A 22,971-nucleotide genomic window follows, 5' to 3' on the forward strand; every position below is an offset into this window, starting at 1 on the left:
TATGAGATGTATAAGGTCTGGCCCTTGCAGAGCCGTTTAACTAGCAGCTACACACAGTGTTAGATAGGAGAGGCACTGGGGACTATGGAAGCAGAGAGAAATAGGATTTAACAAAGCCTCGTGGGTCAGGGGAGAATGAACAGTTATCCAGAAGAGGTCAGTGGGGTTGGGGAAAAAAAAAAAAAAAAAAAAAAAAAAAGGAGTATTTCTAGGCAGAGAGGCTAGCACTTCGAAATGCCTGAGGTGAGAAACTAATGAGGTTTTGGAAGCACTTGAAGTTCAATAGGGGAAACAGTCATGAGACTTCTGGTTTCTGTTAATGATGGACTAAGTTATTTTGTGTGTGTATGTGAATCCTGCAAGAAGCCAAAACTTCTGGATAAAATATAAGCAAAAAAATTTATGAAAGCCTCCAAGAACTGACAAATTAGTAAAAATGTTATCAGGCCTAAAGCGAAGATAAACAAGAATTCAGGGAGAAATGGAGCACAGATGCCTGGAAACCACATTTGATTCTAGCAAATCAGACCTGACCCGACGTTGAATGGGACAGAATCAAAACCCAGAGCCCACGTACAATGAATAGACCGTTAGAAGATGTTTCCCACAAAAAGCTGGCATGCCAAAAGGGCTATCCTTTTCAGAATAAAAGGGGTGACCAGAAATCAAATCCTCCCAGGGATCTGCAGCCTAGGAGCTCAGGAAAATTCAAGCCTTGAACTTGGTTTAAGATGACCCTGTACTATTGATGCCTCCAGGTATATGATAGAAGTAAATGAAACTACTTTTTGGAGGAAGGGACTTTTTAAATCCGCCCCCCCTCGAGTTACTTCCACGTTTCTTTTCCTGCGAAGATACAATTATTTTTTAAAAGCATGCCCTGTAGGTGAAAACCAACAGGAATAACAAACTGAATCTCAAAGACTTCAGATACTTGAATTATACTATAAAACGTTCATGTTACTATTCTCAAGAGAGAAACTTGAAAATGCAAGGAACAAGAAATGGCTTTTAAACATGAAAAATACAACAACTGTAAACCCATCAGTGGGTGGCGTTAACAGAAGCTTGAGGGAGAATTAGTGAACTGGAAGATGGAAATTATCCATGCACATAGATTTAACCAATGAAGTGGGCCAACTTCTCAAAAAAGTAAATTACCAAAATTGACCCGATACAAAATAATCTGAATAGTCCTATAATTATTTAAGAAACTGAATTTGTAATTTAAAAAGCTTCCAGGGGTGCCTGGGTGGTACAGTTAAGGGTCAAACTCTTGGTTTCAGCTCAGGGGGAGGTCTCAGGGTTGTGAGATCAAGCCTCATGTCTTGCTCTGTGCTCAGCACGGAGTCCGATTGAGATTCTCTCTCTCTTCCTCTGCCCCTCCTGCTTCTATTTTCTCTCTAAAACAAATTAACTAAAAATTAAAATAAAAAGCTTCCAAAAAAGAAATATCCAGGCCCAGATGGTGATGGTCTCACTGAAGACACCTACCAAACTTTAAGAAAAATTACCACCATTCTATACCATCTCTGCCAGAAATTAGAATATCAGGCAATACTATTACTTTGATATCAAAGCCAAATAGGACAGTACAAAAAAAGAAAAGAACCAAACTCTACAGACTAATATCCCCAAAACTTTAGCCACAAAAATTCTGGATATTAGCAAATTGAATCCAGCCCATATAAAAAGAATTATACAGGGCAGCCCCGGTGGCCCAGCGGTTTAGCGCCGCCTGCAGCGGGGGGTGTAATCCTGGGGACCTGGGGTCAAGTCCTGTGTTGGGCTCCCTGCATGGAGCCTGCTTCTCCCTCTGCCTGTGTCTCTGCCTCTCTCTCTCTCTCTCTCTGAATAAATAAATCTTAAAAATATATATATAAAGAATTATACACACTGGCCAAGTGAGGTTCAGCCCAGATATGCAAAACTGGTTCATAATGGAAATAAATCTAGATAATCCACTATCCCAAGACACTAGAGAAAAAATGATTGTGTCAATGGCATAGAAAAAAGCATCTGACAAAGTTCAATACCCATTCATGATAAAAACTCTCAATAAGGGATCCCTGGGTGGCCCGGGATCCCTGGGTGGCGCAGCGGTTTGGCGCCTGCCTTTGGCCCAGGGCGCGATCCTGGAGACCCGGGATCGAATCCCACATCGGGCTCCCGGTGCATGGAGCCTGCTTCTCCCATTGCCTGTGTCTCTGCCTCTCTCTCTCTCTGTGTGACTATCATAAATAAATAAAAATTAAAAAAAAAAAACTCTCAATAAGCCAGAAGTAGAGGGGGAACTTTCTCAACTTAATAAAGAGCATCTAGAAAAACAGTATAGCTAACGTACTTAATGGTGAAAGACTGTGACCTCTCTTAATGTAGAACTGGAAGTCCTGGCCAGCACAGTAAGGCAAGAAAAAGAAATAAGCATACAGATTGGAAAGGAAAAAAAAAAAAAAAATCAACCACCTTTATTTGCAAATGAGATCACGTAAAAAAAAAATCAAAGAATCAAAAAATAAAAAATCAAGGAATCTGCAATAAAACCCTCCCAGAATTATAAGGGAGTTCAGCAAGATTTCAGGTTACAAGATCAACACAGGAGAGAAGTTATCCAGAATGCAGCAGAGAGACCAAAAAAAAAAACAAAACAAAACAAAAAAAAAACCAGTGGGTGAAAAACAATAATAAAGGATTATTACATTTGATTTGAGTTCCAGAAGGAGAGGAAAGTGAGGCCCAGGAATACCTAAAGATGAGAATGTCTCCGAAGCAGGGGAAGATCACCGACCCACAGGCTGTAGAAGCCCAGACTTCCAAGCAAGGCGGGGGTGGGGGGTGGGGGGGGATGAAAAATGAAAAAAAAAAAAAAAAAATCCGGGTCGTGATGGGGACATTGCAGGACCCTGGAAGGTGCCAAGGCGCCGGTAAGCCCTCTTACTACCTGCACTTCGCGGGCCCGGCCTGGACCGCGGGGGAGTCGGCCCCGGCGGGTCGTGACCTCGGCCCTGCGCGCGCTGCCCTCCGAGGGGCCGCGGCGAGGTCTACACCGGGGCGACACCCGGCCGCACCCTCGGGACCCGGCTCCGCGGGGCGGGAGGAGGGCGGAGACCTGGGCGGGGCCCCGGCGGGAGGGGGCGGGGCCGGCGCGCGCCCCGGAGACCCGGAGACCCCGCGCGCAGGCGCAGTGCGGCGCGGGCGCCCCCTGGCGGCGAGGGCGCGCAGGGCCCGCCCCCAGCCCGCCGCCGCCGCCGCCTCAGCCCAACATGGCGATGCACAACAAGGCGGCGCCGCCGCAGATCCCGGACACCCGGCGGGAGCTGGCGGAGCTGGTGAAGCGGAAGCAGGAGCTGGCGGTGAGGCGCCGGCGGCGGGGCGGCCCTCCGGGGCCCGGCGCCCGCCCCCGGCCCCAGGCCCCGGCCCGATCGCGCCGCGGCCGTTACTCCCCCGGCGCCGCGGCCGGGAGCGCGGAGCCCGGAGCCCGGAGCCCGGAGGCCTGGGGGCGGCTGCGCCTTCCGCGGCCCGAGCGGCCCGAGCGGCCCGGCTGGCGGCGGGGCCGGGGGCAGGGCGGGGGCGGCTGTGCGCTGGGCCTCCCGCGGACCCGGGGCTCGGGGGCGGTGCGCTGGGAGGGGGGCTCCGGGGGGGCCTGCGATGCTGGGGGGCAGGTGAGGCCGAGGTCCGGGGCTCGGGGGGGCCTGCGATGCTGGGGGGCAGGTGAGGCCGAGGTCCCGGGGCTCAGGGGGGCTTGCGATGCTGGGGGAGCAGGTGAGGCCGAGGTCCCGGGGCTCGGGGGGGCCTGCGATGCTGGGGGAGCAGGTGAGGCCGAGGTCCCGGGGCTCGGGGGGGCCTGCGATGCTGGGGGGCAGGTGAGGCCGAGGTCCGGGGCTCGGGGGGGCCTGCGATGCTGGGGGGCAGGTGAGGCCGAGGTCCGGGGCTCGGGGGGGCCTGCGATGCTGGGGGGCAGGTGAGGCCGAGGTCCCGGGGCTCAGGGGGGCCTGCGATGCTGGGGGGCAGGTGAGGCCGAGGTCCCGGGGCTCGGGGGGGCCTGCGATGTTGGAGGGCAGGTGAGGCCGAGGTCCCGGGGCTCGGGGGGGCTTGCGATGCTGGGGGAGCAGGTGAGGCCGAGGTCCGGGGCTCGGGGGGGCCTGCGATGCTGGGGGGCAGGTGAGGCCGAGGTCCGGGGCTCGGGGGGGCCTGCGATGCTGGGGGAGCAGGTGAGGCCGAGGTCCCCGGGCTCGGGGGGGCCTGCGATGCTGGGGGGGCAGGTGAGGCCGAGGTCCGGGGCTCGGGGGGGCCTGCGATGCTGGGGGAGCAGGTGAGGCCGAGGTCCCGGGGCTCGGGGGGGCCTGCGATGCTGGGGGACAGGTGAGGCCGAGGTCCCGGGGCTCGGGGGGGGGGGGCCTGCGATGCTGGGGGGGCAGGTGAGGCCGAGGTCCCGGGGCTCGGGGGGGCCTGCGATGTTGGGGGGCAGGTGAGGCCGAGGTCCCGGGGCTCGGGGGGGCCTGCGATGCTGGGGGGCAGGTGAGGCCGAGGTCCCGGGGCTGGGGGGGGGGTGTGCCTCCGATGCTCCGTGGGGGGGGGCAGGTAAGGCCGAGGTCTCGGGGCTGGGGGGGGGTGCCTCCGATGCTCCGGGGGGGGGCAGGTAAGGCCCTAGGTCCCGGGGCTCGGGGGGGGGGGGGGGTGCCTCCGATGCTCCGCGGGGGGGGGCGGCAGGTGAGGCCCGCGACCCGGCCGGCAACTCAGGCTGTGCCCTGGCTCCCCCAGGCTCCGGGCCCCCTCCCCGCGACGCGCGCACCGCCGAGGCGGGCTCACCTGCGGCTGCCCTTGCAGGTTTCCATGACAACTGACAGCCGGGGCTGCGGCTGGGGGGCTGCTCACCCCTTTCGCGCCAGCAGCGGCAGCGCCTTTGTGCGTGGGCGTGGAGGCTGCTCAAGTCCTGCTGACAGCTGGCCTGCCAGGAGCCCTCCGAAGCATATGCAAAATCTTGCACATTTTTTGGGGGGCGGGGAGGGACTCTTTTAAGATTTTTTTATTTTTTTATTTTTTAAATTTGTTTATGAGAGAGGGAGAAGCAGGCTCCATGCAGGGAGCCCATCGCGGGACTCTATCCCGGGACCCCAGGATCGCACCCTCGGCCAATGGCAGGCGCCAAACTGCTGAGCCACCCAGGGATGGGGGGAAACTCTTGACAGCTGCCCTGCCATGAACCCTCTGAAGCATATGCAAAATTTTGCACATTTTGGGGGGGGGGGGGCAAGACACAGGCTCTCTTCATTCCCTTCTATTCCCAAAGGGCTCCAGCAAGACAGGTCTAAGGTTTGCACAGTGTTAACCTAAAAGTGCCTTCCTCTCCCCACAGCTGGTCTCCCTTCCCCTCCCTGGATGGTCTCTACTATAGGGGACCTCGAAGGTCTCGGGCTAATACTAAGGGTCTGGTCTGGTCGGAATTAACGTTTGCATTTAAAAGGTATTATCCATCCATGTCCTTGTTTTTTCCCCCGTCTCCCAGGAAACACTGGCGAACTTGGAGAGACAGATCTATGCTTTTGAAGGAAGCTACCTGGAAGACACTCAGATGTACGGCAATATCATCCGCGGCTGGGATCGGTACCTGACCAACCAAAAGTGAGTGTCACAGGCCTGTTGGTATTGTGCCCCCAGTCGTTATTTATTTTTCCGATTATCTACGTTCTTGGTAGCAGCTTTGGAGGGAGGCGGCAGTAAAGCGGTGGTGTGAAAAGCCATCTGGGGTCCAACGTGGACTCTGGCTCAGCCTCTGCCTCACTGAGTAATTGTGGACAAATCCTACATCTGGGAAACAGGGGAAGTTGGGCCGGTGGTACAGGGTGGTGTGAGGCATAAACCAAACACAGCGAATGACAGTACCTGACGTATCACTTTTTTAGTGTTTCCCTTTTTTTTTTTTTTAATCAGTCATGAGTTTCACCTTTACAGTATTTGCCACCCCTGTGTGCTGACCATATTACAATTTAGTGATAACTATTTAGAACTGTCTAAACGTTTTAAACATCTTCAGGTTTGACATTGAAATAGTACTGTGCACACTTGATGCCCGTGACCTGCTTTCATCAGTTGTTAACATGTTGCCACATTTGCTTTCTCTCTAATGTATATAAACATACACATATTTATACTTTTTTTTTAAAGATTTTATTTATTTATTCATGAGAGACACAGGCAGAGGGAGAAGCAGGCTCCTTGCAGGGAGCCTGACATGGGACTCGATCCCGAGACCCTGGGGTCATGCCGTGGGCCGAAGGCAGGTGCTCAACCACTGAGCCACCCAGGGATCCCCACATACCCATATCTATACTTAAAATTTTTAGAGGCACCTGTGTGGCTCAGTCAGTTAAGCATCTGGCTCTTGATTTCAGCTCAGGTCATGATCTCAGGGTCATGGGATCAAGCACCATGTCAGGCTCCATGCTGAGCATAGAACCTGCTTAAGATTCTCTTTCTTTCTCTCTCTCCACCCCTCCCCCTCCTCTCTCTCTGTCTTAAAAAAGAAAAAAAGTCAAAAATTTTTGATGTCATTACAGATACATGGGAAGTTGCAGCAATATTACAGAGGTCCCGTGTACCCTTCACCTAGTCTTTCCCGATGGTTGGGCTTTATGTAACTGTAGTAGAATATCAAATCCAGGAAACTGACATTGGTACAATGTGTATGTGTGTGTGTAATTGTCACTGCCGTGTAGACTCCTGCGTGCACCACCTGCGTGCACCACTGCAATCAAGATACAGAAGTATTTCATCACCACAAAGATCTCCCACCTGCTACCCCTTTATAGTTATATCATCCCTTTCCTCCATACTTTTTTTTGTTAACCATTTAAGCAGATAGCACGACACTTTGCTATCTAATTATGTCAGCATTTACCTCCTAAGAATATTTTCTTTTCTTTTTTTTTTTTTTAAGATTTTATTTATTTATTCATGAGAGATACATAGAGAGAGGCAGACACAGGCAGAGGGAGAAGCAGGCTCCATGCAGGGAGCCTGACATGGGACCCGATCCCGGGCCTCCAGGATCACGCCCTGGACCCAAGGCAGGCGCCAAACTGCTGAGCCACCCAGGCTGCCCTTTTTTTTTTTTCTTTTTTTGAAGAAGAATATTTTCTTACCTAACCACAATTAATGCATATAGAAAATTGCATTACATTAATAGTATCATCTACTATAGTCTTTATTCAAATTCCCCTAATTGTCCCCGACATGCTTTGCTACCTTGTTTTGATCCCTTCAGTGTTCATGTATCAATATTTGGCTATTATGTCTCTCTTGTCTCTTCATTTAAGAGAGTTAAGAGAGTCCCCCACCCTTTTTGGCAGTAAAGTTGTTCGTGACACTGTCTTGCAGAATGTTCCAATTCCAGATTTTTCCTTTTGTGATGAGAGATCCTTTAAGGATTTTTGGCGAAAATATTGCATAAATGATTTGTATGCCTGGTGTGTTGTTTACCTCAATTTTATTGGGAGGCACATAGTGTCAGATTGTCCCATTATTGGTACAAAGATGGAGCATATGATTTCTCCGTTGTAAAAATTTATTTGTTCTCTGTAATTTATAGGTAGTTTGGGGGCTGTACTTTTAGGCAGTGTGAATATACCGCTTTTCCAAATTTTTATTCAGTGGTTTTAGTATCCATTGTTGATTTTTACCCGACTCATTTGATGTACTGTGGATTCTGATTTTACTCGTCCTGGTACATGGATCACTGGTATTCAGAAAGAAGAATCTTCCCTTCATATCTTCTCGCCCTTTCGTTCTGTATCTCTGGCCTTCTCTCTTTAGTATCACTAGAGACCAATGGATTTTTTTTTTTTTTAAGATTTTTATTTATTTGACAGAGAGAGAGGGAGAGGGAGTGCGCACAACAGGGGCAGTGGCAGGCAGAGGGAGAGGGAGAAGCAGGCTTCCCACTGAGCAGAGAGCCCCCCAGGCCCCTGGGATCACAACCTGAGCTGAAAGCAGACATGTAACCGACTGAGCCACCCAGGTGCCCCAGGACCAGTGATTAAAAAAAAAAAAAAATCAGTGTGTGGGAATCTAGTACCGTTACTTTTTTATTGTGGAGGTTTATTTTTTGCTATAAACTTACTGAAATACATGCAGAGAAGCACATACGTCATAAACATACAGTTTGATGACTTTTCACGAAGCAAACACACCCATCATTATCCTTTCCAGTGCTTGATTTGTCCCAAATATGGCCAGAGGAAGCCTCCTTTGTCCTGCTGATGTGACCCTATTAGACTCTGTTAGTCTTCAGGCATTTTGCTGCTTTCTGTCCTAGCAGGGTCTCTTAGCCTCACCTTGCCCTTTTCTTATCCCAGAACTGAGACCAGCCATTTCCTTAAGGAACCCTGGCTTGTTCTTTAAATTTTTTTTAAGTTTTTTTTTCCCTATTCACGAGAGACACAGAGAGGCAGAGACAGGCAGAGGGAGAAGCAGGCTCCCTGCAGGGAGCCCGATGGGAACTCGATCCCAGGACCCTGGGATCACACCCTGAGCCAAAGGCAGATGCTCAACCCCTGAGCCACCCAGGCATCCCTCATTACATTTTTTACATTAAGCTTATCTGACAAAACCATTTCATATCACTAGTCTATGCTAGCCGTTTTTAATAATAAGTATCAAATACATATGAAAATGTTAATGACAGTGACCCAACTGAAGTAATGTCCCACAGTGGAGCACCCCCCTATGCGCTGGAAACCGTTGCTGTCTGGGTGGGCATTTAGCGTTAGGGTCCTGTCGGTCACTCCAGAAGGTGTGGAGGCATTTCTGTCTGAAAGCTCGTAACTTAAAAAAAAAAAAAAGACAGTGAGAGAGTTCCTTACTGTGCCCTGGGCCATCCTCAACTCGAGCCATAGATTCAGCTTGGTGCTTATGAGTTTCTTGTGTGTGTTTTAGAAACTCCAATAGCAAAAACGACCGAAGGAACCGGAAGTTTAAGGAAGCTGAGCGACTCTTCAGTAAATCCTCAGTTACTTCGGCAGCTGTAAGTGAAGTGGGGGGAATCTTTCTGTGGCCCATTGGGGAGAAACCCCTCAGTTAAATTTCTGCTAGTTCCCTTTCTCCCTGCTGTCCGGGGGCTCTCCGGAGGTCTGTGATAATTTTTCTAGTAACAGGTTTCTTCTTTTTTTTTTCTTTTAGGCAGTAAGTGCATTGGCAGGAGTTCAGGATCAGCTCATTGAAAAGAGTAAGTTTTTTTTTTTTTTTTAACTTCTTTATTATTTCATTTTTAGGTTTGTCTTTACCTCCTATCCGACTATGTCTCTGAAGACTACATCTCTTATACTCTTGCCTCTTTTTTCTAGAAGTTAGGGAAACCTTTAAGTCTCTTTAATCCTGTCTTTTTGTTGTTGTGGAGGAAGAAACCGTGTCCCTCTAGCCTCTTCTATCATGCAGAGGTTGACTGTAGCTATTCAAAGACACAGAGATATGTCTTTGCTGCTGATAAGTGTTAGGGAGTTTTTTTTGTTTTTTTTTTGTTTTTTTTTTTTTTTTTTAATTTCAGACATATCTGATAACTCTCCATGTCCCCACTTTAATAATTCTTAGGAAAATCTGATCCTGTGAACAGAATGTACCTATGTGTTCTTAAATATAAAACATAGGGTAGATAGTATTTACTTTGTAAAGAAATTGTATCATTCTATGTAAGCCATCCAGTCTAATTCTGTTCTAAGGTCTGGTGATGGAATACAGATCTGTGCATTTATCTTTCTGAGACTCTGGGTAGCTGTATTGGACACTCTTCCTGTACAGTGGGTCACTTTGAAACATAACCTGCTTTTTGTATCATGGCTGTGTACTTCTTTCAGATGGTGTATCTTATGGGGTTCAGTTCTTGTGTTTGCATTGATCCAGTGATTGGAGGAAATAGGATATTGGTAGTTTGGGAATTAGAACTTCTCAGTGACTTTGATTATTATCTCTGTGTTCAGATTTCTAAGTAGAAAAATGTCTTCTAGTTCTTTCCACTCAGATATTCAAGCTCAAACATTTTCTCTAAAACCGAATTGTTCTGTTTCCTTCAAAACTTGTCTGCCCAGTTTTTCTGTTAGTATTTCTGGTTTCCCTCATTCAAGACTTTGTAGGCACCTTTGACTCCTTTCTGCCGGCCTAATCAATTATATAACATTTGATCCCTTTGATTTTTCTTTTGCTACGGTTTAAATAAGTTACATCTTATTTCTCTTCAATCGCTTGCCACTTCTAGGATGTAGAGCTAGTATTATCTGCTTTCTGAGGTCACAAGACTGGACCTCACTCCTGTGAGTTGAGGTGGAATGATGTCTGACTCCTCAGTTTCATGATAGCCTATAATCCTCCTGTTGGCTCAGTGGATAGTTCTGCATCTGTCCACAGAATGGCTGCACCTAGGTACTCGTGAAGAAACGACCCTTAAAGCCACTACTTGCAGAAGCTCAGCTGAGAGACAAGTACTTAGGAATTAAAGGTTTTCTGAAGCATGTGCAGGCCATCTGTTCCCCTGAGATCTTCCCCTTGAATTGGGTCACATCCTGGGAATAGGTCACACTGGTGTTTCTTGGTCTTCCCTATAAAGTTTCTTTTGATTTATATTTTGGTCCTGCTAAATGTGCCACTCTTTTATAAGAGAATGTTGTGCATGTTAACTATCATTACTCATTACTATATCTTTTTCTTAAGATTTTATTTATTTATATATTCATGAGAGAGGCAGAGACACAGGCAGAGGGAGAAGCAGGCTCCCTGCAGGGAGCCCGATGTGGAACTGGATCCCAGGACCACGGGATCACAACCTGAGCCAAAGGCAGATACTCAACCACTGAGCCACCTAGGCGTCCCTCATTACTGTGTCTTTTAGGAATAGTTGTTTTCCCTGAGGGGTGCCCAGGTGGCTCAGTTGGTTAAGTCTCCAGCTCTTGGTTTCCCCTCAGGTCATGATCTCAGGGTTGTGAGGTCGAGTCTCCCATCAGGCTCCACACTCAGCTGGGAATCTGATTCTTTTTTTTTTTTTAGTCTTTTTTTGGGAATCTGATTCTTTCCCTGTCCTCTCCTTCTGCCCCCTCCTCCTGTACCTGCTTGCACGTGCACACTATGACTCTTTATCAAGTAAATAAATAAATCTTAAAAAAAAATAGTTGTTTTCCTTGAACAAGTTGATTTTTACTGAATATCTGTTAATGGACTGTTTCTTTGTATAGGTGCTCAAATGGTCAGTGTTTCTCATCTAGAAAGCAAATCTGAATTTATAGCCTATGTTTTGGGAATGAGTCTTAGTACTGCATCCAGCTTATTAAGTCTTCTATTCCTCTTTGTTTTACTTGTCTCATTTTAAATGTATTATATTGGACTTTATTATATGGATCTTGGTAAACTGCTTTGAATTCTTTTTAGAATAGAGAAGTACATAAATACTGGAGTTCATGAATTCAAATGATCAGAGCCCCTTTAAAGTAATTCTGTTGAGTTCTGTCTCAAGACCTGTCATCATTTCCTCCTGCTGGTTTTTTTTTTTTTTTCAGAGAAGGGGGAGGGGCAGGGGGAGAGAGAATCTCAAGCCGACTCCCTGGGAGTGCAGAGCCCAACATGGGGCTTGATCTCAGGACCCTGAGATCATGACCTGAACTGAAATCAAGAGTCAGATGCTTAACCCACTGAGCCATCTGGGCACCCCTGTTACTCCTTTTTTTTTCTTTTTCTTTTAAAGATTGTATTTATTTATTCATGAGAGACACACAGAGAGAGAGGCACAGACACAGGCAGAGGGAGAAGCAGGCTCCATGCAGGGAGTCCAATGTGGGACAGCCACCCAGGCTTCCCTGTTACTCCTATTTTTTAAGTTTATATTCATCTTGATTTTCTGCAGTCAACTACAATGTGTCTAAGTATGAATTTCTTTTAAATTATCTGGCTTGGGTTTCATTGGACTCTTTGGCTTAATATTTTTTCATCAGTTCTGTTACCTCTTCAGATACTGCATTTTCTCTGGGCTGTCTTCTGTCTTTGTCTCTGGGCCACCTGCCAGCTCACCAATTCTTTCAGTTGAGTCTGACTTGCTGTTAAACCTTCCTTGATTTTCAAATTTTTTGTTACTACATTTTTAATTTCCAGAAATTCCACTTATTTATTTCTAAAATCTACTATGTAATTTTTCAGTAGCTTTCTCTGCAATTTTTAAACTTCCTTTTGCTTTTTTTTTTTTTTAATTTTTTTTAATTTATGATAGTCACACAGAGAGAGAGAGAGAGAGAGAGAGAGAGAGAGAGAGGCAGAGACATAGGCAGAGGGAGAAGCAGGCTCCATGCACCGGGAGCCCGATGTGGGATTCGATCCCCCGTCTCCAGGATCGCGCCCTGGGCCAAAGGCAGGCGCCAAACCACTGCGCCACCCAGGGATCCCTCCTTTTGCTTCTTTAAGCAGAGTAAACCCAGTTGTTGTATATTCTGTTTTAAATTTCAATCTCTGAAGTCTGTTGTCTGTTGCTTCTGCCGGTTATTACTCATAAAGTTTCATTTTAATTTTCCTGTGTGCCTTGTTATTTTTGACTGTGTACTGCTCATCGTAACTTCAAATATTTTTGGAATAATTTGAGAGTGAGGGTAAAGGTGCCATCTTCCAAAGACTTCATGTTTTCTTCTGCTGGGTGCTTATATCTCTTTAAACCAAGGTGAGGGTCCTTGAAAGACCCAGGTGTTTCAAACCAAGGTTTAATTCCATGAGAGAAATGGTCTACTTCACCTGTTGCTGTTTTTCCTTTGTACAGAATCTCTCCAGTGTTTCAGAATTTCTGCATAACAAATTTGTGGAATGACTCTTGTGTTCTTCATTTTTGATGGTGATGAACTGCACATTCTTTTCTCTTAGAATTTTGAGTTGCACATTTTTAGATCTCAAGGATCTTGGAGTTTGGCATTTTTGGCATTTTATTTTCAAACCATTCTGGAAAATTTTCTTTAAAAATGCATAACTTTCTGCTTCCTTTGGCTTATTTACCCAAACTAGAATGATAGAGAGGATTAGCAGGGTCCCCAAAGGGGATTTTTATGCAAATCAGTGAAGCATTGTATGTTTTTGTAAAAAGAATAAAAGAAAAACAAACAGGCAGATTTTATCCAGTTTTCTTTAAAGGATCAGCATAGTTTCTGCTGTTTGTTTTATCAGACTCCTCTGAAGCTTTCATTAAACTAGATCTTTCCTCAGCATTTACATCATTCCAGTGGATAAGGAAATGGCTGTGTGAAGCACTGTTGGATATCTTTCTTTCCTCCTTTAAAGTTTTTGTGCTGATCAAAGTGCCTTGGCACTATTCAATAGGTATTTTGGGTTTTTTTTCTTTAAATAAGGAGAGTGCCTTGTTTGTAGGTGTATTACACTTCCTCAAAATCTGACATTCTTTACTCTAAAAACAGGGTGCTTACTTATATGTCAACGAGGAATGAACTTAGGTGTATTTTCCTCGTAACAGTGTCATAGGGGACTGACTTGCTGCTGCATTTAGGGGTGTCGTAACGCACCCCTTTTGCTCTCATCCTTCTGCTTCCATGAGCCAAGACAATTATTTTTACTTTGTGGTCGCACTTTATATTTTAACAGTGTTTAATCTCCCTGGCTGCAGTCCCTGTTATAAACCACTTCTAGCCCCATAATCCTAAAACATGGGTTTAGACAGAGAATTCAGGAAACATTCATTGTTGAATGTCACGTCTCTGTTTAGAAATACTTGACGACTTTGCCTTATGTCCTGTTAGCAACTATTTTACAGCAAACTGTCTCCTGTTTAGAATTTGACTTGGCATGTTTGTATATCTCAAGGATATCGAGACTTGAACACTGTGTTCTAGACACATTACACAGACACTTGTATTTATCTCATCTATTCCTTAGAGCAACTTCTTGAGGATAGGTACAGATTATTAGGTTCCTTGAAAGTAAGAGAACGTTGCTGTACCTCCAGTGTCGAGCCCACTGTTTTGTCCATAAGAGATATTCAGGGTAGGGAAAGATTTCCTATTTTACAGATGGCGAAACAGGGTCTGAAAATTGAAGCAACAAGTCCGGTCTTTTAATCATCATCTCACATTGTCTCCCTAAGTCAGATCCTTTAAGGCTCCTTCAGGCCCCTCTTATTTCTCAAGCCTTTTGCTTAAGAGATGTCGTTTGATTCATTTGTCCCAAATGTACCTTGTGTTTTCTCATCTCTGCGCTTTTGCTTGTGCTATTTCTTGTCCTTATTATGGCTTCTCATTTATCCAGTCCAGTTCAGATTCCACCCCTCAGGGAAGCTTTTCTTGCATAATCCACTCTTTCTTCTCTGGCTCCTGTGAAACTTAATATCCATATCAGTCCTTTGGGACATCTGTTACTGCCTGGGATGTTACTTTCTCAGAGAGGTAACACAGGTGGATTCTCCATTCATAGGGCTTTGATTTGATTTGTGCTGTTTTGTATGTGTTTGCACGTGGGTGCTTATAGAACATGACCGCCTCATCCATTTACTCAGTACTCCCATAGCAGCTGGTCCAAAATGAGGAAACAGTTGATTTGGTTCATTAATGTCATTTAATAGAATTGTAGTGCAGGCAAAATTTGCTGTATCTAACTTGCCTTTCTTACTTGTCTCCCACCTTTTTAGCTAATCCTCAGTTCCTGTCCAGTGCCTACTCAGTCCTGTGCCCCTCTCTCGTCTTTTCTATAATCCAGAGCTTTTGTGACCTCATGCTCCATCAGCCTGTTCCCTCCCTAACCAGTGCCTCCACCATTTGCAGTTTTAGAGATGACATTTTTTACCTGCATAAAGATAGGACTGGCTATGGGAGAAGAAGGCTTTCTGGATTGTCCCTTCTCCACCACTTTAGACTCCTCTTTCTATATTTTGTTTGAGGCTTTTTTTTTTTTTTAATTAGAAAAGTAATATATTCTGATTGTACTAAGTAAAACTATTTAGAGGTGAATATGAAATAGGTTAATTACCTTGTAACCAACATCAACAGCTTGGCATTATCCTAACATACACACACACAGATACACAGAGGTGGGGATTTTTTTAACTTGGAATTTTAATTATGCACATAAAAGGGATTTTTTTTTTTTAAGGAAAAAAATTGGATCCAACAATACATATTACCTGCTTTTTCACTGATCACATAGGTTCCTGCAGGTTGAGTGCATAGACTAGCATATAGAATAGTGATGTGTTGTGTGGGCTTTGGAGCCAAACTATCTTTGAGTGAATCCTGACTTTACCTTATTGGCTGTGTGATCTTGGGCAAGTTTCTTAAACTCCAGCCTCTGTTCCTTCTGTCAAATAGTCATCACAGTTGTAGAGGTTTCTGTGAGGGTTATGGCTATGATACATTTAAAGTGTAGAGAACAGTGCCTGGCTTCTAGGAAGGACTCTCTGTTAGCTATTGTTATAACCTCATGTTCTTTTCAAAAGCTAAAAATACCCAGCCGTCTGGTTGTGCCTCCTCTTGGTGAGTATTCACACTGTGTCCATTTTCCCCACTGTAAACAATGTTGCAGGAAAGTTCCTTGTATACTTGGTTGTTTGTAATGGGCTTTTTATTTCTATATGACTGTCCCAGAAGTGGCATTAGTGTGTCAAAGAGTGATTTTCATAAATACAGCACAGTTTCTTTGATTTAATGGAAATATATATTTGACCTTTGTCCCTGGTCTGGCACACAGCTCCTAAAACTGTTGGAGTCTTCTGAGTGGTAAGAATGACTAGCATATACTAGCATACAAAAGAAATTTTTGTACGCTAATGGAGATGACTCATGGCTGGTGGCCCCTAGAGAGCTTCAGGATGGGGGCTTAGAACTTTCAGGCTTACCCCAAACCTCAGAGAGGGGAGAGGGGCCAGAGACTGAATTAATCACCGGTAGACAACGACTTAATATGAATCATGACCGTACAATGAAACTTCTTTAAAAACCCCTGAACTATGGATGGGCTCAGTCAGTTAAGCATCTGACTTTGGCTCAGTTGGTTAAGCTCATAGGTTAAGCCTCCAACTTTGACTCGGATCATGATCTCAGGGTCCTGGGATCAAGCCCCGCATCAGCCTCCCTGCTGAGTGGGGAGTCTCCTTCCCCCTCCCACCTCCCCCCAATTGTGCACACTCGCTCTCTCAAATAAATAAATAAAATTAAAAAAAAAACAAACAACAACCCCTTAAACTGTGGAGCTTTTGAGCTTTTGTTGGTGAACGAGGTAAGGTGCTAGGAGGGTGGTGTGCCCAGAGAAGGCACGATAGCTCCCTGCCCCTCCCCATACCTTGCCCTAGGCATTTGGCTATGTTTGAGTTGTGTCCTTTATAATAGATTGTTAACAGTAGGTAAATTGTATTCCTGAGTTCTTAGGGCTATTGTAACAAACCTGGGACTTGAGACTAGTATGTATGTATGTATTTATATTATTTATATTTTATCCATGTACTCATGAGAGACACAGAGAGAGGCAGAGACACACAGGCAGAGGGAGAAGCAGGCTCCCTGCAGGGAGCCTGATGTGGGACTCGATCCCGGGACCCTGGGATCACTCCCTGGGCCGAAGGCAGACACTCAACCACTGAGCCCCCCAGGCGTCCCGAAACTAGTGTTTAAAGTTGGGGTCCCACTTGTGGATTGAGCCCTTAACCTTTGGGTCTACCCTAATTCTGTTAGTAAGTGTCAGAATGGAATCAAATTGTTGGTGTCTGGTGAATCAGGGATTGGTTTTTGGTTTTGGAAAACATCCTAGACTTTCCAAAAAGAGTATCACCATTTATACTAAAAGCCTAGCTTGGGAAGGCCTGTTATAGATATTATCGGGATAATCTACAGGGGGAAAGAAAATGCTTTTTAATTCTTTATTAAAGTGAATTTTTAAAATCTGTGCAAATAAAAAAAAAAAAAACATGTGTATCCATCACACTGTCCCAATCTCAGACCATCGTCAGTGCCTTGTCCACGTCTAATCTACACTCTCTTCTACCCCCTGTGTTACATTGAAAATCCTAGACATCATATTTTCTTGAATGCGCGTTTCAGTATGTATCTCCAAATGATAGGCTTTTAAAAATTGTGGTAAGAACACTAAAAACGGGATCCCTGGGTGGCGCAGCGGTTTAGCGCCTGCCTTTGGCCCAGGGCACGATCCTGGAGACCCGGGATCGAATCCCACGTCGGGCTCCCTGCATGGAGCCTGCTTCTCCCTCTGCCTGTGTCTCTGCCTCTCTCTCTCTCTCAGTCTGTGACTATGATGAATAAATAAAATTAAAAAAAAAAAAAGATTATTTATAAAAAAAGAAAAAAAAAAGAACACTAAAAACAAGTTCCATGGTTTTGCTTTTTTTTAAAAGTAGGCTCCACCCCCAGCATGAGCTCGAACTCATGACCTGAGATTAGGAGTTTTGTGCTCTACCGACTGAACCAGCCAGGTGCCCTGACTGCCACAGGTTTTTAAGTGCCTGATATGATGCTGTTAACCACTGGTGCAGTGTTGTACAGCACATCTCTAGAGCCTGTTCATGTTGCGTTACTGAAACTTTCTACTCTCCATTTCTCCCTCCCCCCGGCAGCCACCATGCCTCTGTGAGTTTGACTATTATAGATACTTCACCTAAATAGAATCAGACAGTATTTGTTCTTCTGTGACTAGTTTACTTCATTTAGCATGATCTCCTCCCAGTTCATCTGTGTTGTAGCATATGACAATTTCTTTCTTTCTTTTTTTTTTTTAAGGCTTAATTATATATTCCACTATATTTATATACTGTGTATTCTTTATCCATTCATGCATTGGTGGACATTTATGTTTTTTCCACACCTTGGGTAATGTGGATAATGCTTCGGTGGACATAGGAATGCAGGTATCTCTTCAAAATTGTGATTTCAGTTCTTTTGGATAATTACCCACAAGTAGGATTGCTGGGTTGTATGGCACTTCTATAAACGATAGGCTCTTACCACAATAATAACAAAGCATGTATTACTATTACATTTCTTTTTAATGCTGAATAGTACTCCACTGTATGGATATACTACATTTTATTTATGCATTTATCAGTTAGTGCTCGTTTGGCTACCACGTATAGTGCTGCTGTGAATATTCAGGACGAGTTTTGTGTGAACCTGTTTTCATTCTTCTTGGGTTTATACCTAGGAGTAGAATTGCTGGATCATTTGGTAACTGTATCCTTAGCCTTTTTAGCAACTGCCAAACAGTTTCTAAGGTGGCTGCACCCTTTTTTGTTCCCATCAGCAATGTATGAGGTTTCCGTATTTATGTATTCTTTTCTTGTTAGGCTTCCTTTTATGGTCATATCTAAAACTATTTGCCTAATCAATGGGTTCTAAGAGTTTTACGTTTTTGACTCTTCTGTTTAGGCCTGAAATTTTTGAGTTAATTTTTGTGTATAGTGTGATAGGGGTCCAGCTTTGTTCTTTTCTTTGAGGGTGTCCACTTGTCCCAGCATTATTTATCAAAAAGATGATTCATTGGATTGTCTTGTATCCTTGAAAGCCATTTGACCCTTAATGTATGTAAGGATTTGGGCAGCCCCGGTGGCGCAGCGGTTTAGCACCACCTGCAGCCCAGGGCATGATCCTGGAGACCCGGGATTGAGTCCCACGTCGGGCTCCCCCTCTGCCTGTGTCTCTGCCTCTCTGTCTCTCTCTGTGTTGCACATGAATAAATAAATAAAATCTTAAAAAAAAAATGTATGTAAGGATTTGTATCTGGACTTTGAGTTCTATTGATCTGTATGTCTCTTCTTATGCCAGTACTGCACAGTCTTGGTTACTGTAGTTTTGGGTAGTAAGTTTTGAAGTTGGTGAATTTTTATATGAAATTGGTTTTCCTGGGGATCCCTGAGTGGCTCAGTGGTTTAGTGTCTGCCTTTGGCCCCGGGGCGTGATCCTGGAGTCCTGGGATCGAGTCCCGCATTGGGCTCCCTGCACGGAGCCTGCTTCTCCCTCTGCTTGTGTCTCTGCCTTTCTCTCTCTCTCTCTCTCTCTCTCTCTCTCATGAATAAATAAATAAAATATTAAAAAAAAAAGAAATTGGTTTTCCTGAACCTTAAAGAAGCAGGATTCATAAGCATACTTTTTCTAGCTTCACAGCTGTAGAGCTCCCTCTTCTGTTGCTTTCAAGATATGTTCAAAAGTAGGGTTCCATAATTTCTGAGATTTGGTTCCGTTTCTCTCTTCTGCTTTTTGGGGACCATTTCTTTCTTTTTTTTGGGGGGGGGAACCATTTCTTTACCTCTTTTACCCACGTGCTACTGCATTTGACATCCCTTCCCAGCGCTTTATAATACAGTGAAGATACAAACAGAAGAAAACCGCTCCCTGGTCCTGTTGTCCACCTAACCCCTTCTGACAATTTTTAGAAACAGTAATACAAAAAGGAAAACCCATGTATATTTGGACTCCTCCAATAGTTGAGTAAAGTGAAAGTATTTTTCCATCCTTATCTATTATAGTTTCAAGAAATTCCTTTCAGGAAAAAATAGATATTCATTTACCATGGAACCCAGGCTTCTTGTGTAATTATTAATCCTATTAGTGTATTGGCTGTTTAAATGACCCTTGCGCAGCCAGGAAGAGGTCCTCATGCTCCTGTAGCCCCATCCCCCAGCTGTCCTTAGGGAGATTGCCTCTGGTTACACTGTTTCAGATTACCTGTGTTTCCGGAACTCTGGTAACTTTGATGCTTTGACTGTATATATATCTTCTGTCAGCAAGTATTTTCCTTACAGTTAGAATGTATGGTCCTGGAGGATGGGAAGTAGTGTCTTTTTTTATATATTAGTGCTCAATAACCTCTCTCCTGGCTGACGGACAGACTGCCTGAGGAGTGCTGCTGATGCTTCTGGGACTTGTGTTTATTCCCTCCAGGGGAGCCGGGCAGTGGGACGGAAAGTGATACTTCTCCAGACTTCCACAATCAGGAGAATGAGCCCAGCCAGGAGGACCCTGAGGATCTGGACGGATCTGTGCAGGGCGTGAAGCCTCAGAAGGCTGCTTCTTCTACTTCCTCAGGGAGTCATCACAGCAGCCATAAAAAACGAAAGAATAAAAACCGGCACAGGTCAGTGGCCGGAGACCCGCCCCCCCCCCACCCCCCACCCCCGCCCCGCTCCCCTGCCCAGAGCTTCCATGACCACTGCTCAGTGAAGGGACTTCTCTAGAGGAAAAATTTGTCAGTATTGGCACCATCTTTCTGTTGCTGATGGGGAGAAATTGCTGTGGTCCAAATGAAGGAGGCACAGTTTTCTCCAGTAGAATTTCTACTTAATTTAATGGTGGGCATTAGAGTAACAGCGAAGGAAGACAGCCTTCTCACCGTATCCAGTGTAGAAGAATTTCATTCCCTAAAAACATTATTTCATATGGTGAATTTGAAGCAGAAAAGGGAAAGTCTGTATAATAGTACTTGGAAAATGGCACTAGGACGTGTTGGGAAGCTGCAAAGTGGGAGAGAGTCTTTTGCTGCATATCCTGATCCCCGCCTATACTTAACTTCCTCGTGGGTGGACCGAGCTGATCTGATATGCCTTTTTTTTTCTTTCTCTTTTTTGATTGCTTATGATTTCTTTGTTTTATGTATCTCTGTAATATGCTGATTGCAGATATCAGAGAGGAATAATGTAAAGTCTGTAAGATATGAGAGTGCCTTTCTAGGTAATATTTGTCCACCATGTGTGTTTTTGTTTTTTTACAGTGCGTAATGAGATAGGAATGACATCAGTGGACAGAGAGGTCAGGTGTCACCCAGAGAGGATTTTAGCATTCACTCTGCCTGGGGTTTGTATGATGATGCCAGGGCCTATTAACTCAGATAATTGGAAATTACACAGCTGCACTCAAAGTGGGTAATGCATAGTTTCTAGGGTGAGCAATCTTGCTCTGATCTCAAACTTCCTTCTGGCAGGCATGAAAACCAGGTATCCCTAGGCTGGCTTTTGTCCTGTTCCTCTTGGGAGCTCGTACTGAGATGAAAGGGCACAAGCAAGAAAGGGGCGGGATTCCGTGTCCCCCAGTGCACTTCTGGGTTAGGTTGCCTTACAGACCTGTGGGATAACCAAGGCATTCATGTTGTTAGCTTCGTGGTTATGGCACGTGGGGATAATATACAATGAACTTGAACTAGTTGAAGCCTCCTATAAGCATCAGCAGATTCTCTAATTCTTTAAAGATTTTTTCTTGTCAATGGCGGTGGTGGTTTTTAGACTGTAGAAATAGTATTTCCTCCAAAGAGTGACTCAAGATCACTGCTTAACGCTTTCCTGCAAACTAAAAGTCACTATGCCAGTCTTGTAACGGCAGTAAGAAATAGCAAAAATTGCACATCTTATTTTGTGTGTAAGGTTATAGGCTGTTTAATCACTGTGGTAGGACTAATGTTAGCTTATCACAAACAATAGCAGGGAACCAAAGTCTTAAAATATTTTTTTCTAAGTGCAGATAATTAAATATCGGGCTCTGTGTCGCTTTTATGAAATTTATTTCAGTGTCATTTTAAAGCAATAATTCTTTTCCTATTTCACAGTGTTTAGAGCAGGGGGACAATTCCTTGAAAGTTTCTGGGACATTTTTTCCATTAGTGATACAATAGAGAGCTACCATTTATTGTAGGTGACGCTTCCCTTTTTTTAATGCCATCATCAGTTGACTGATAAAAGGGAATTAGGCAGGAACTGAACTTCCTCCTGTACGTTTCTAGTAGAGTTCCATAAGAACAGCACTTCTTCCTACCCTTTTTTCTCCTGGCTCCCAGAGCTAACTCCTCCCAGAAAAACAGAAGGATTTCTAAAGATCATGGATGTTCTTTATTGCTTTCACAGATGGTGTTTTCTGTTTGGAAGGCTGGCTCCTTTTGTCATCCTCCTGGTTTACTATCTGGCTGGCCTTCTCCCTTGGCCATAGGCACATACGTGCCCTCAGGGAGCAGAGTGGAGCTGATTTACCTTCTTCCTGTGTAAAAGGCTCTGTGCACCAGAGTGGCGTCTCAGTGGCCAGTTAAGGTTCTACATTCCCACCATCTTCAGTCAGGATCTGTCCAATCCCCTTGCCCCCTCACTCCTATCCTTGTGGTTCTATCAGATTGAGTGAGGGTGGGGCACTTTGTTCATACACATTTGTACATTTGCATCTGGTACAGTACTTGTTTCTGCTCCCAACACGCCACACCCCATATACTCAGATAAAGTCAATAGTGAATTATTTCAACAAATGTTGAAATAGTAGGCTCTGACTACCTACTGCATGCCAGGCACTGTTTAGGGGTGAGTAAAGCAAAGTGGGAATAGATACGGTACTGTAGCAAAAAGGAATAACTTGGATTTGTCCTCCTTAGGAATAGGAACACTTGTCAAATAATTTTTTAGCATTCATAACTGATCACAGTGTCCTAAATTCTTATATTTTACATGATATCTGAATCTTAAGTCCCAGGGCCTTTTTTTTTTTTTTTTTGTCCCAGGGCCTTTAAAGAAAAAAGTTGAAGTAATAACTTATAGCTACTCTTAACAGTAGCTATATACAGGTTTTCCCTAATATACAAAACTCTAGAATTCTTCTAGGTAGTTTGTGATGTTTTCATTAAGTAGGTACAGTCTGATTTGCAAAAGAAACTAAGTTAGGCTGGTGCGCCTGGATGGCTGTCAGTTAAGCAGCTGCCTTTGGCTCAGGTCATGATCTCAAGGTCCTGGGATCGAGCCCCATGTCGGGCCCCCTCGGTGGTGAGGAGTCTGCTTCTCCTCCCTCTGCTCTTCCCCCTGCTTGTGCACTCCCGCTCATGCTCTCTCTTTCTCTCAGATGAATAGATAAAATCTTTTTTAAAAATAAAATGTTTTTAAAAAATTGTTATGCTGAAAGTTAATTTTTAAAATTTAAGTCTTATTTAAGTAATCTCTACTCAACACGGGGCTCAAAGTCAAGACCCCAAGATCGAGAGTCACATAGATGC

At 44.9% G+C, this 22,971-nt stretch overlaps 1 protein-coding gene across 6 annotated transcripts in view; it reads left to right on the forward strand.

Moving 5' to 3' along the window:
* Nucleotides 1–3,202: 3,202 nt before the first annotated feature.
* Nucleotides 3,203–22,971, forward strand: part of MEAF6 (MYST/Esa1 associated factor 6) — a 29,836-nt gene continuing 10,067 nt past the window's right edge. For 5 of the 6 annotated variants that reach the window (XR_005370160.1, XR_005370161.1, XM_038557859.1 and 2 more), the window contains exons 1-5: nt 3,203–3,353; nt 5,507–5,622; nt 8,935–9,022; nt 9,178–9,223; nt 19,899–20,091. Coding sequence is in view for 3 of the 6 variants with exons in the window: in XM_038557859.1 (XP_038413787.1) it covers nt 3,264–3,353; nt 5,507–5,622; nt 8,935–9,022; nt 9,178–9,223; nt 19,899–20,091 (533 nt within the window). In the remaining 3 variants the exon portion in view is untranslated. Of the gene's footprint in view, nt 3,354–5,506; nt 5,623–8,934; nt 9,023–9,177; nt 9,224–19,898; nt 20,092–20,724; nt 20,808–22,971 lie in introns of all 6 variants that reach the window. The other variant, XR_005370162.1, reaches the window with a different exon arrangement.

The sequence above is a fragment of the Canis lupus genome, chromosome 15 (assembly GCF_011100685.1).
Source record: "Canis lupus familiaris isolate Mischka breed German Shepherd chromosome 15, alternate assembly UU_Cfam_GSD_1.0, whole genome shotgun sequence".
NCBI lineage: Eukaryota > Metazoa > Chordata > Mammalia > Carnivora > Canidae > Canis > Canis lupus.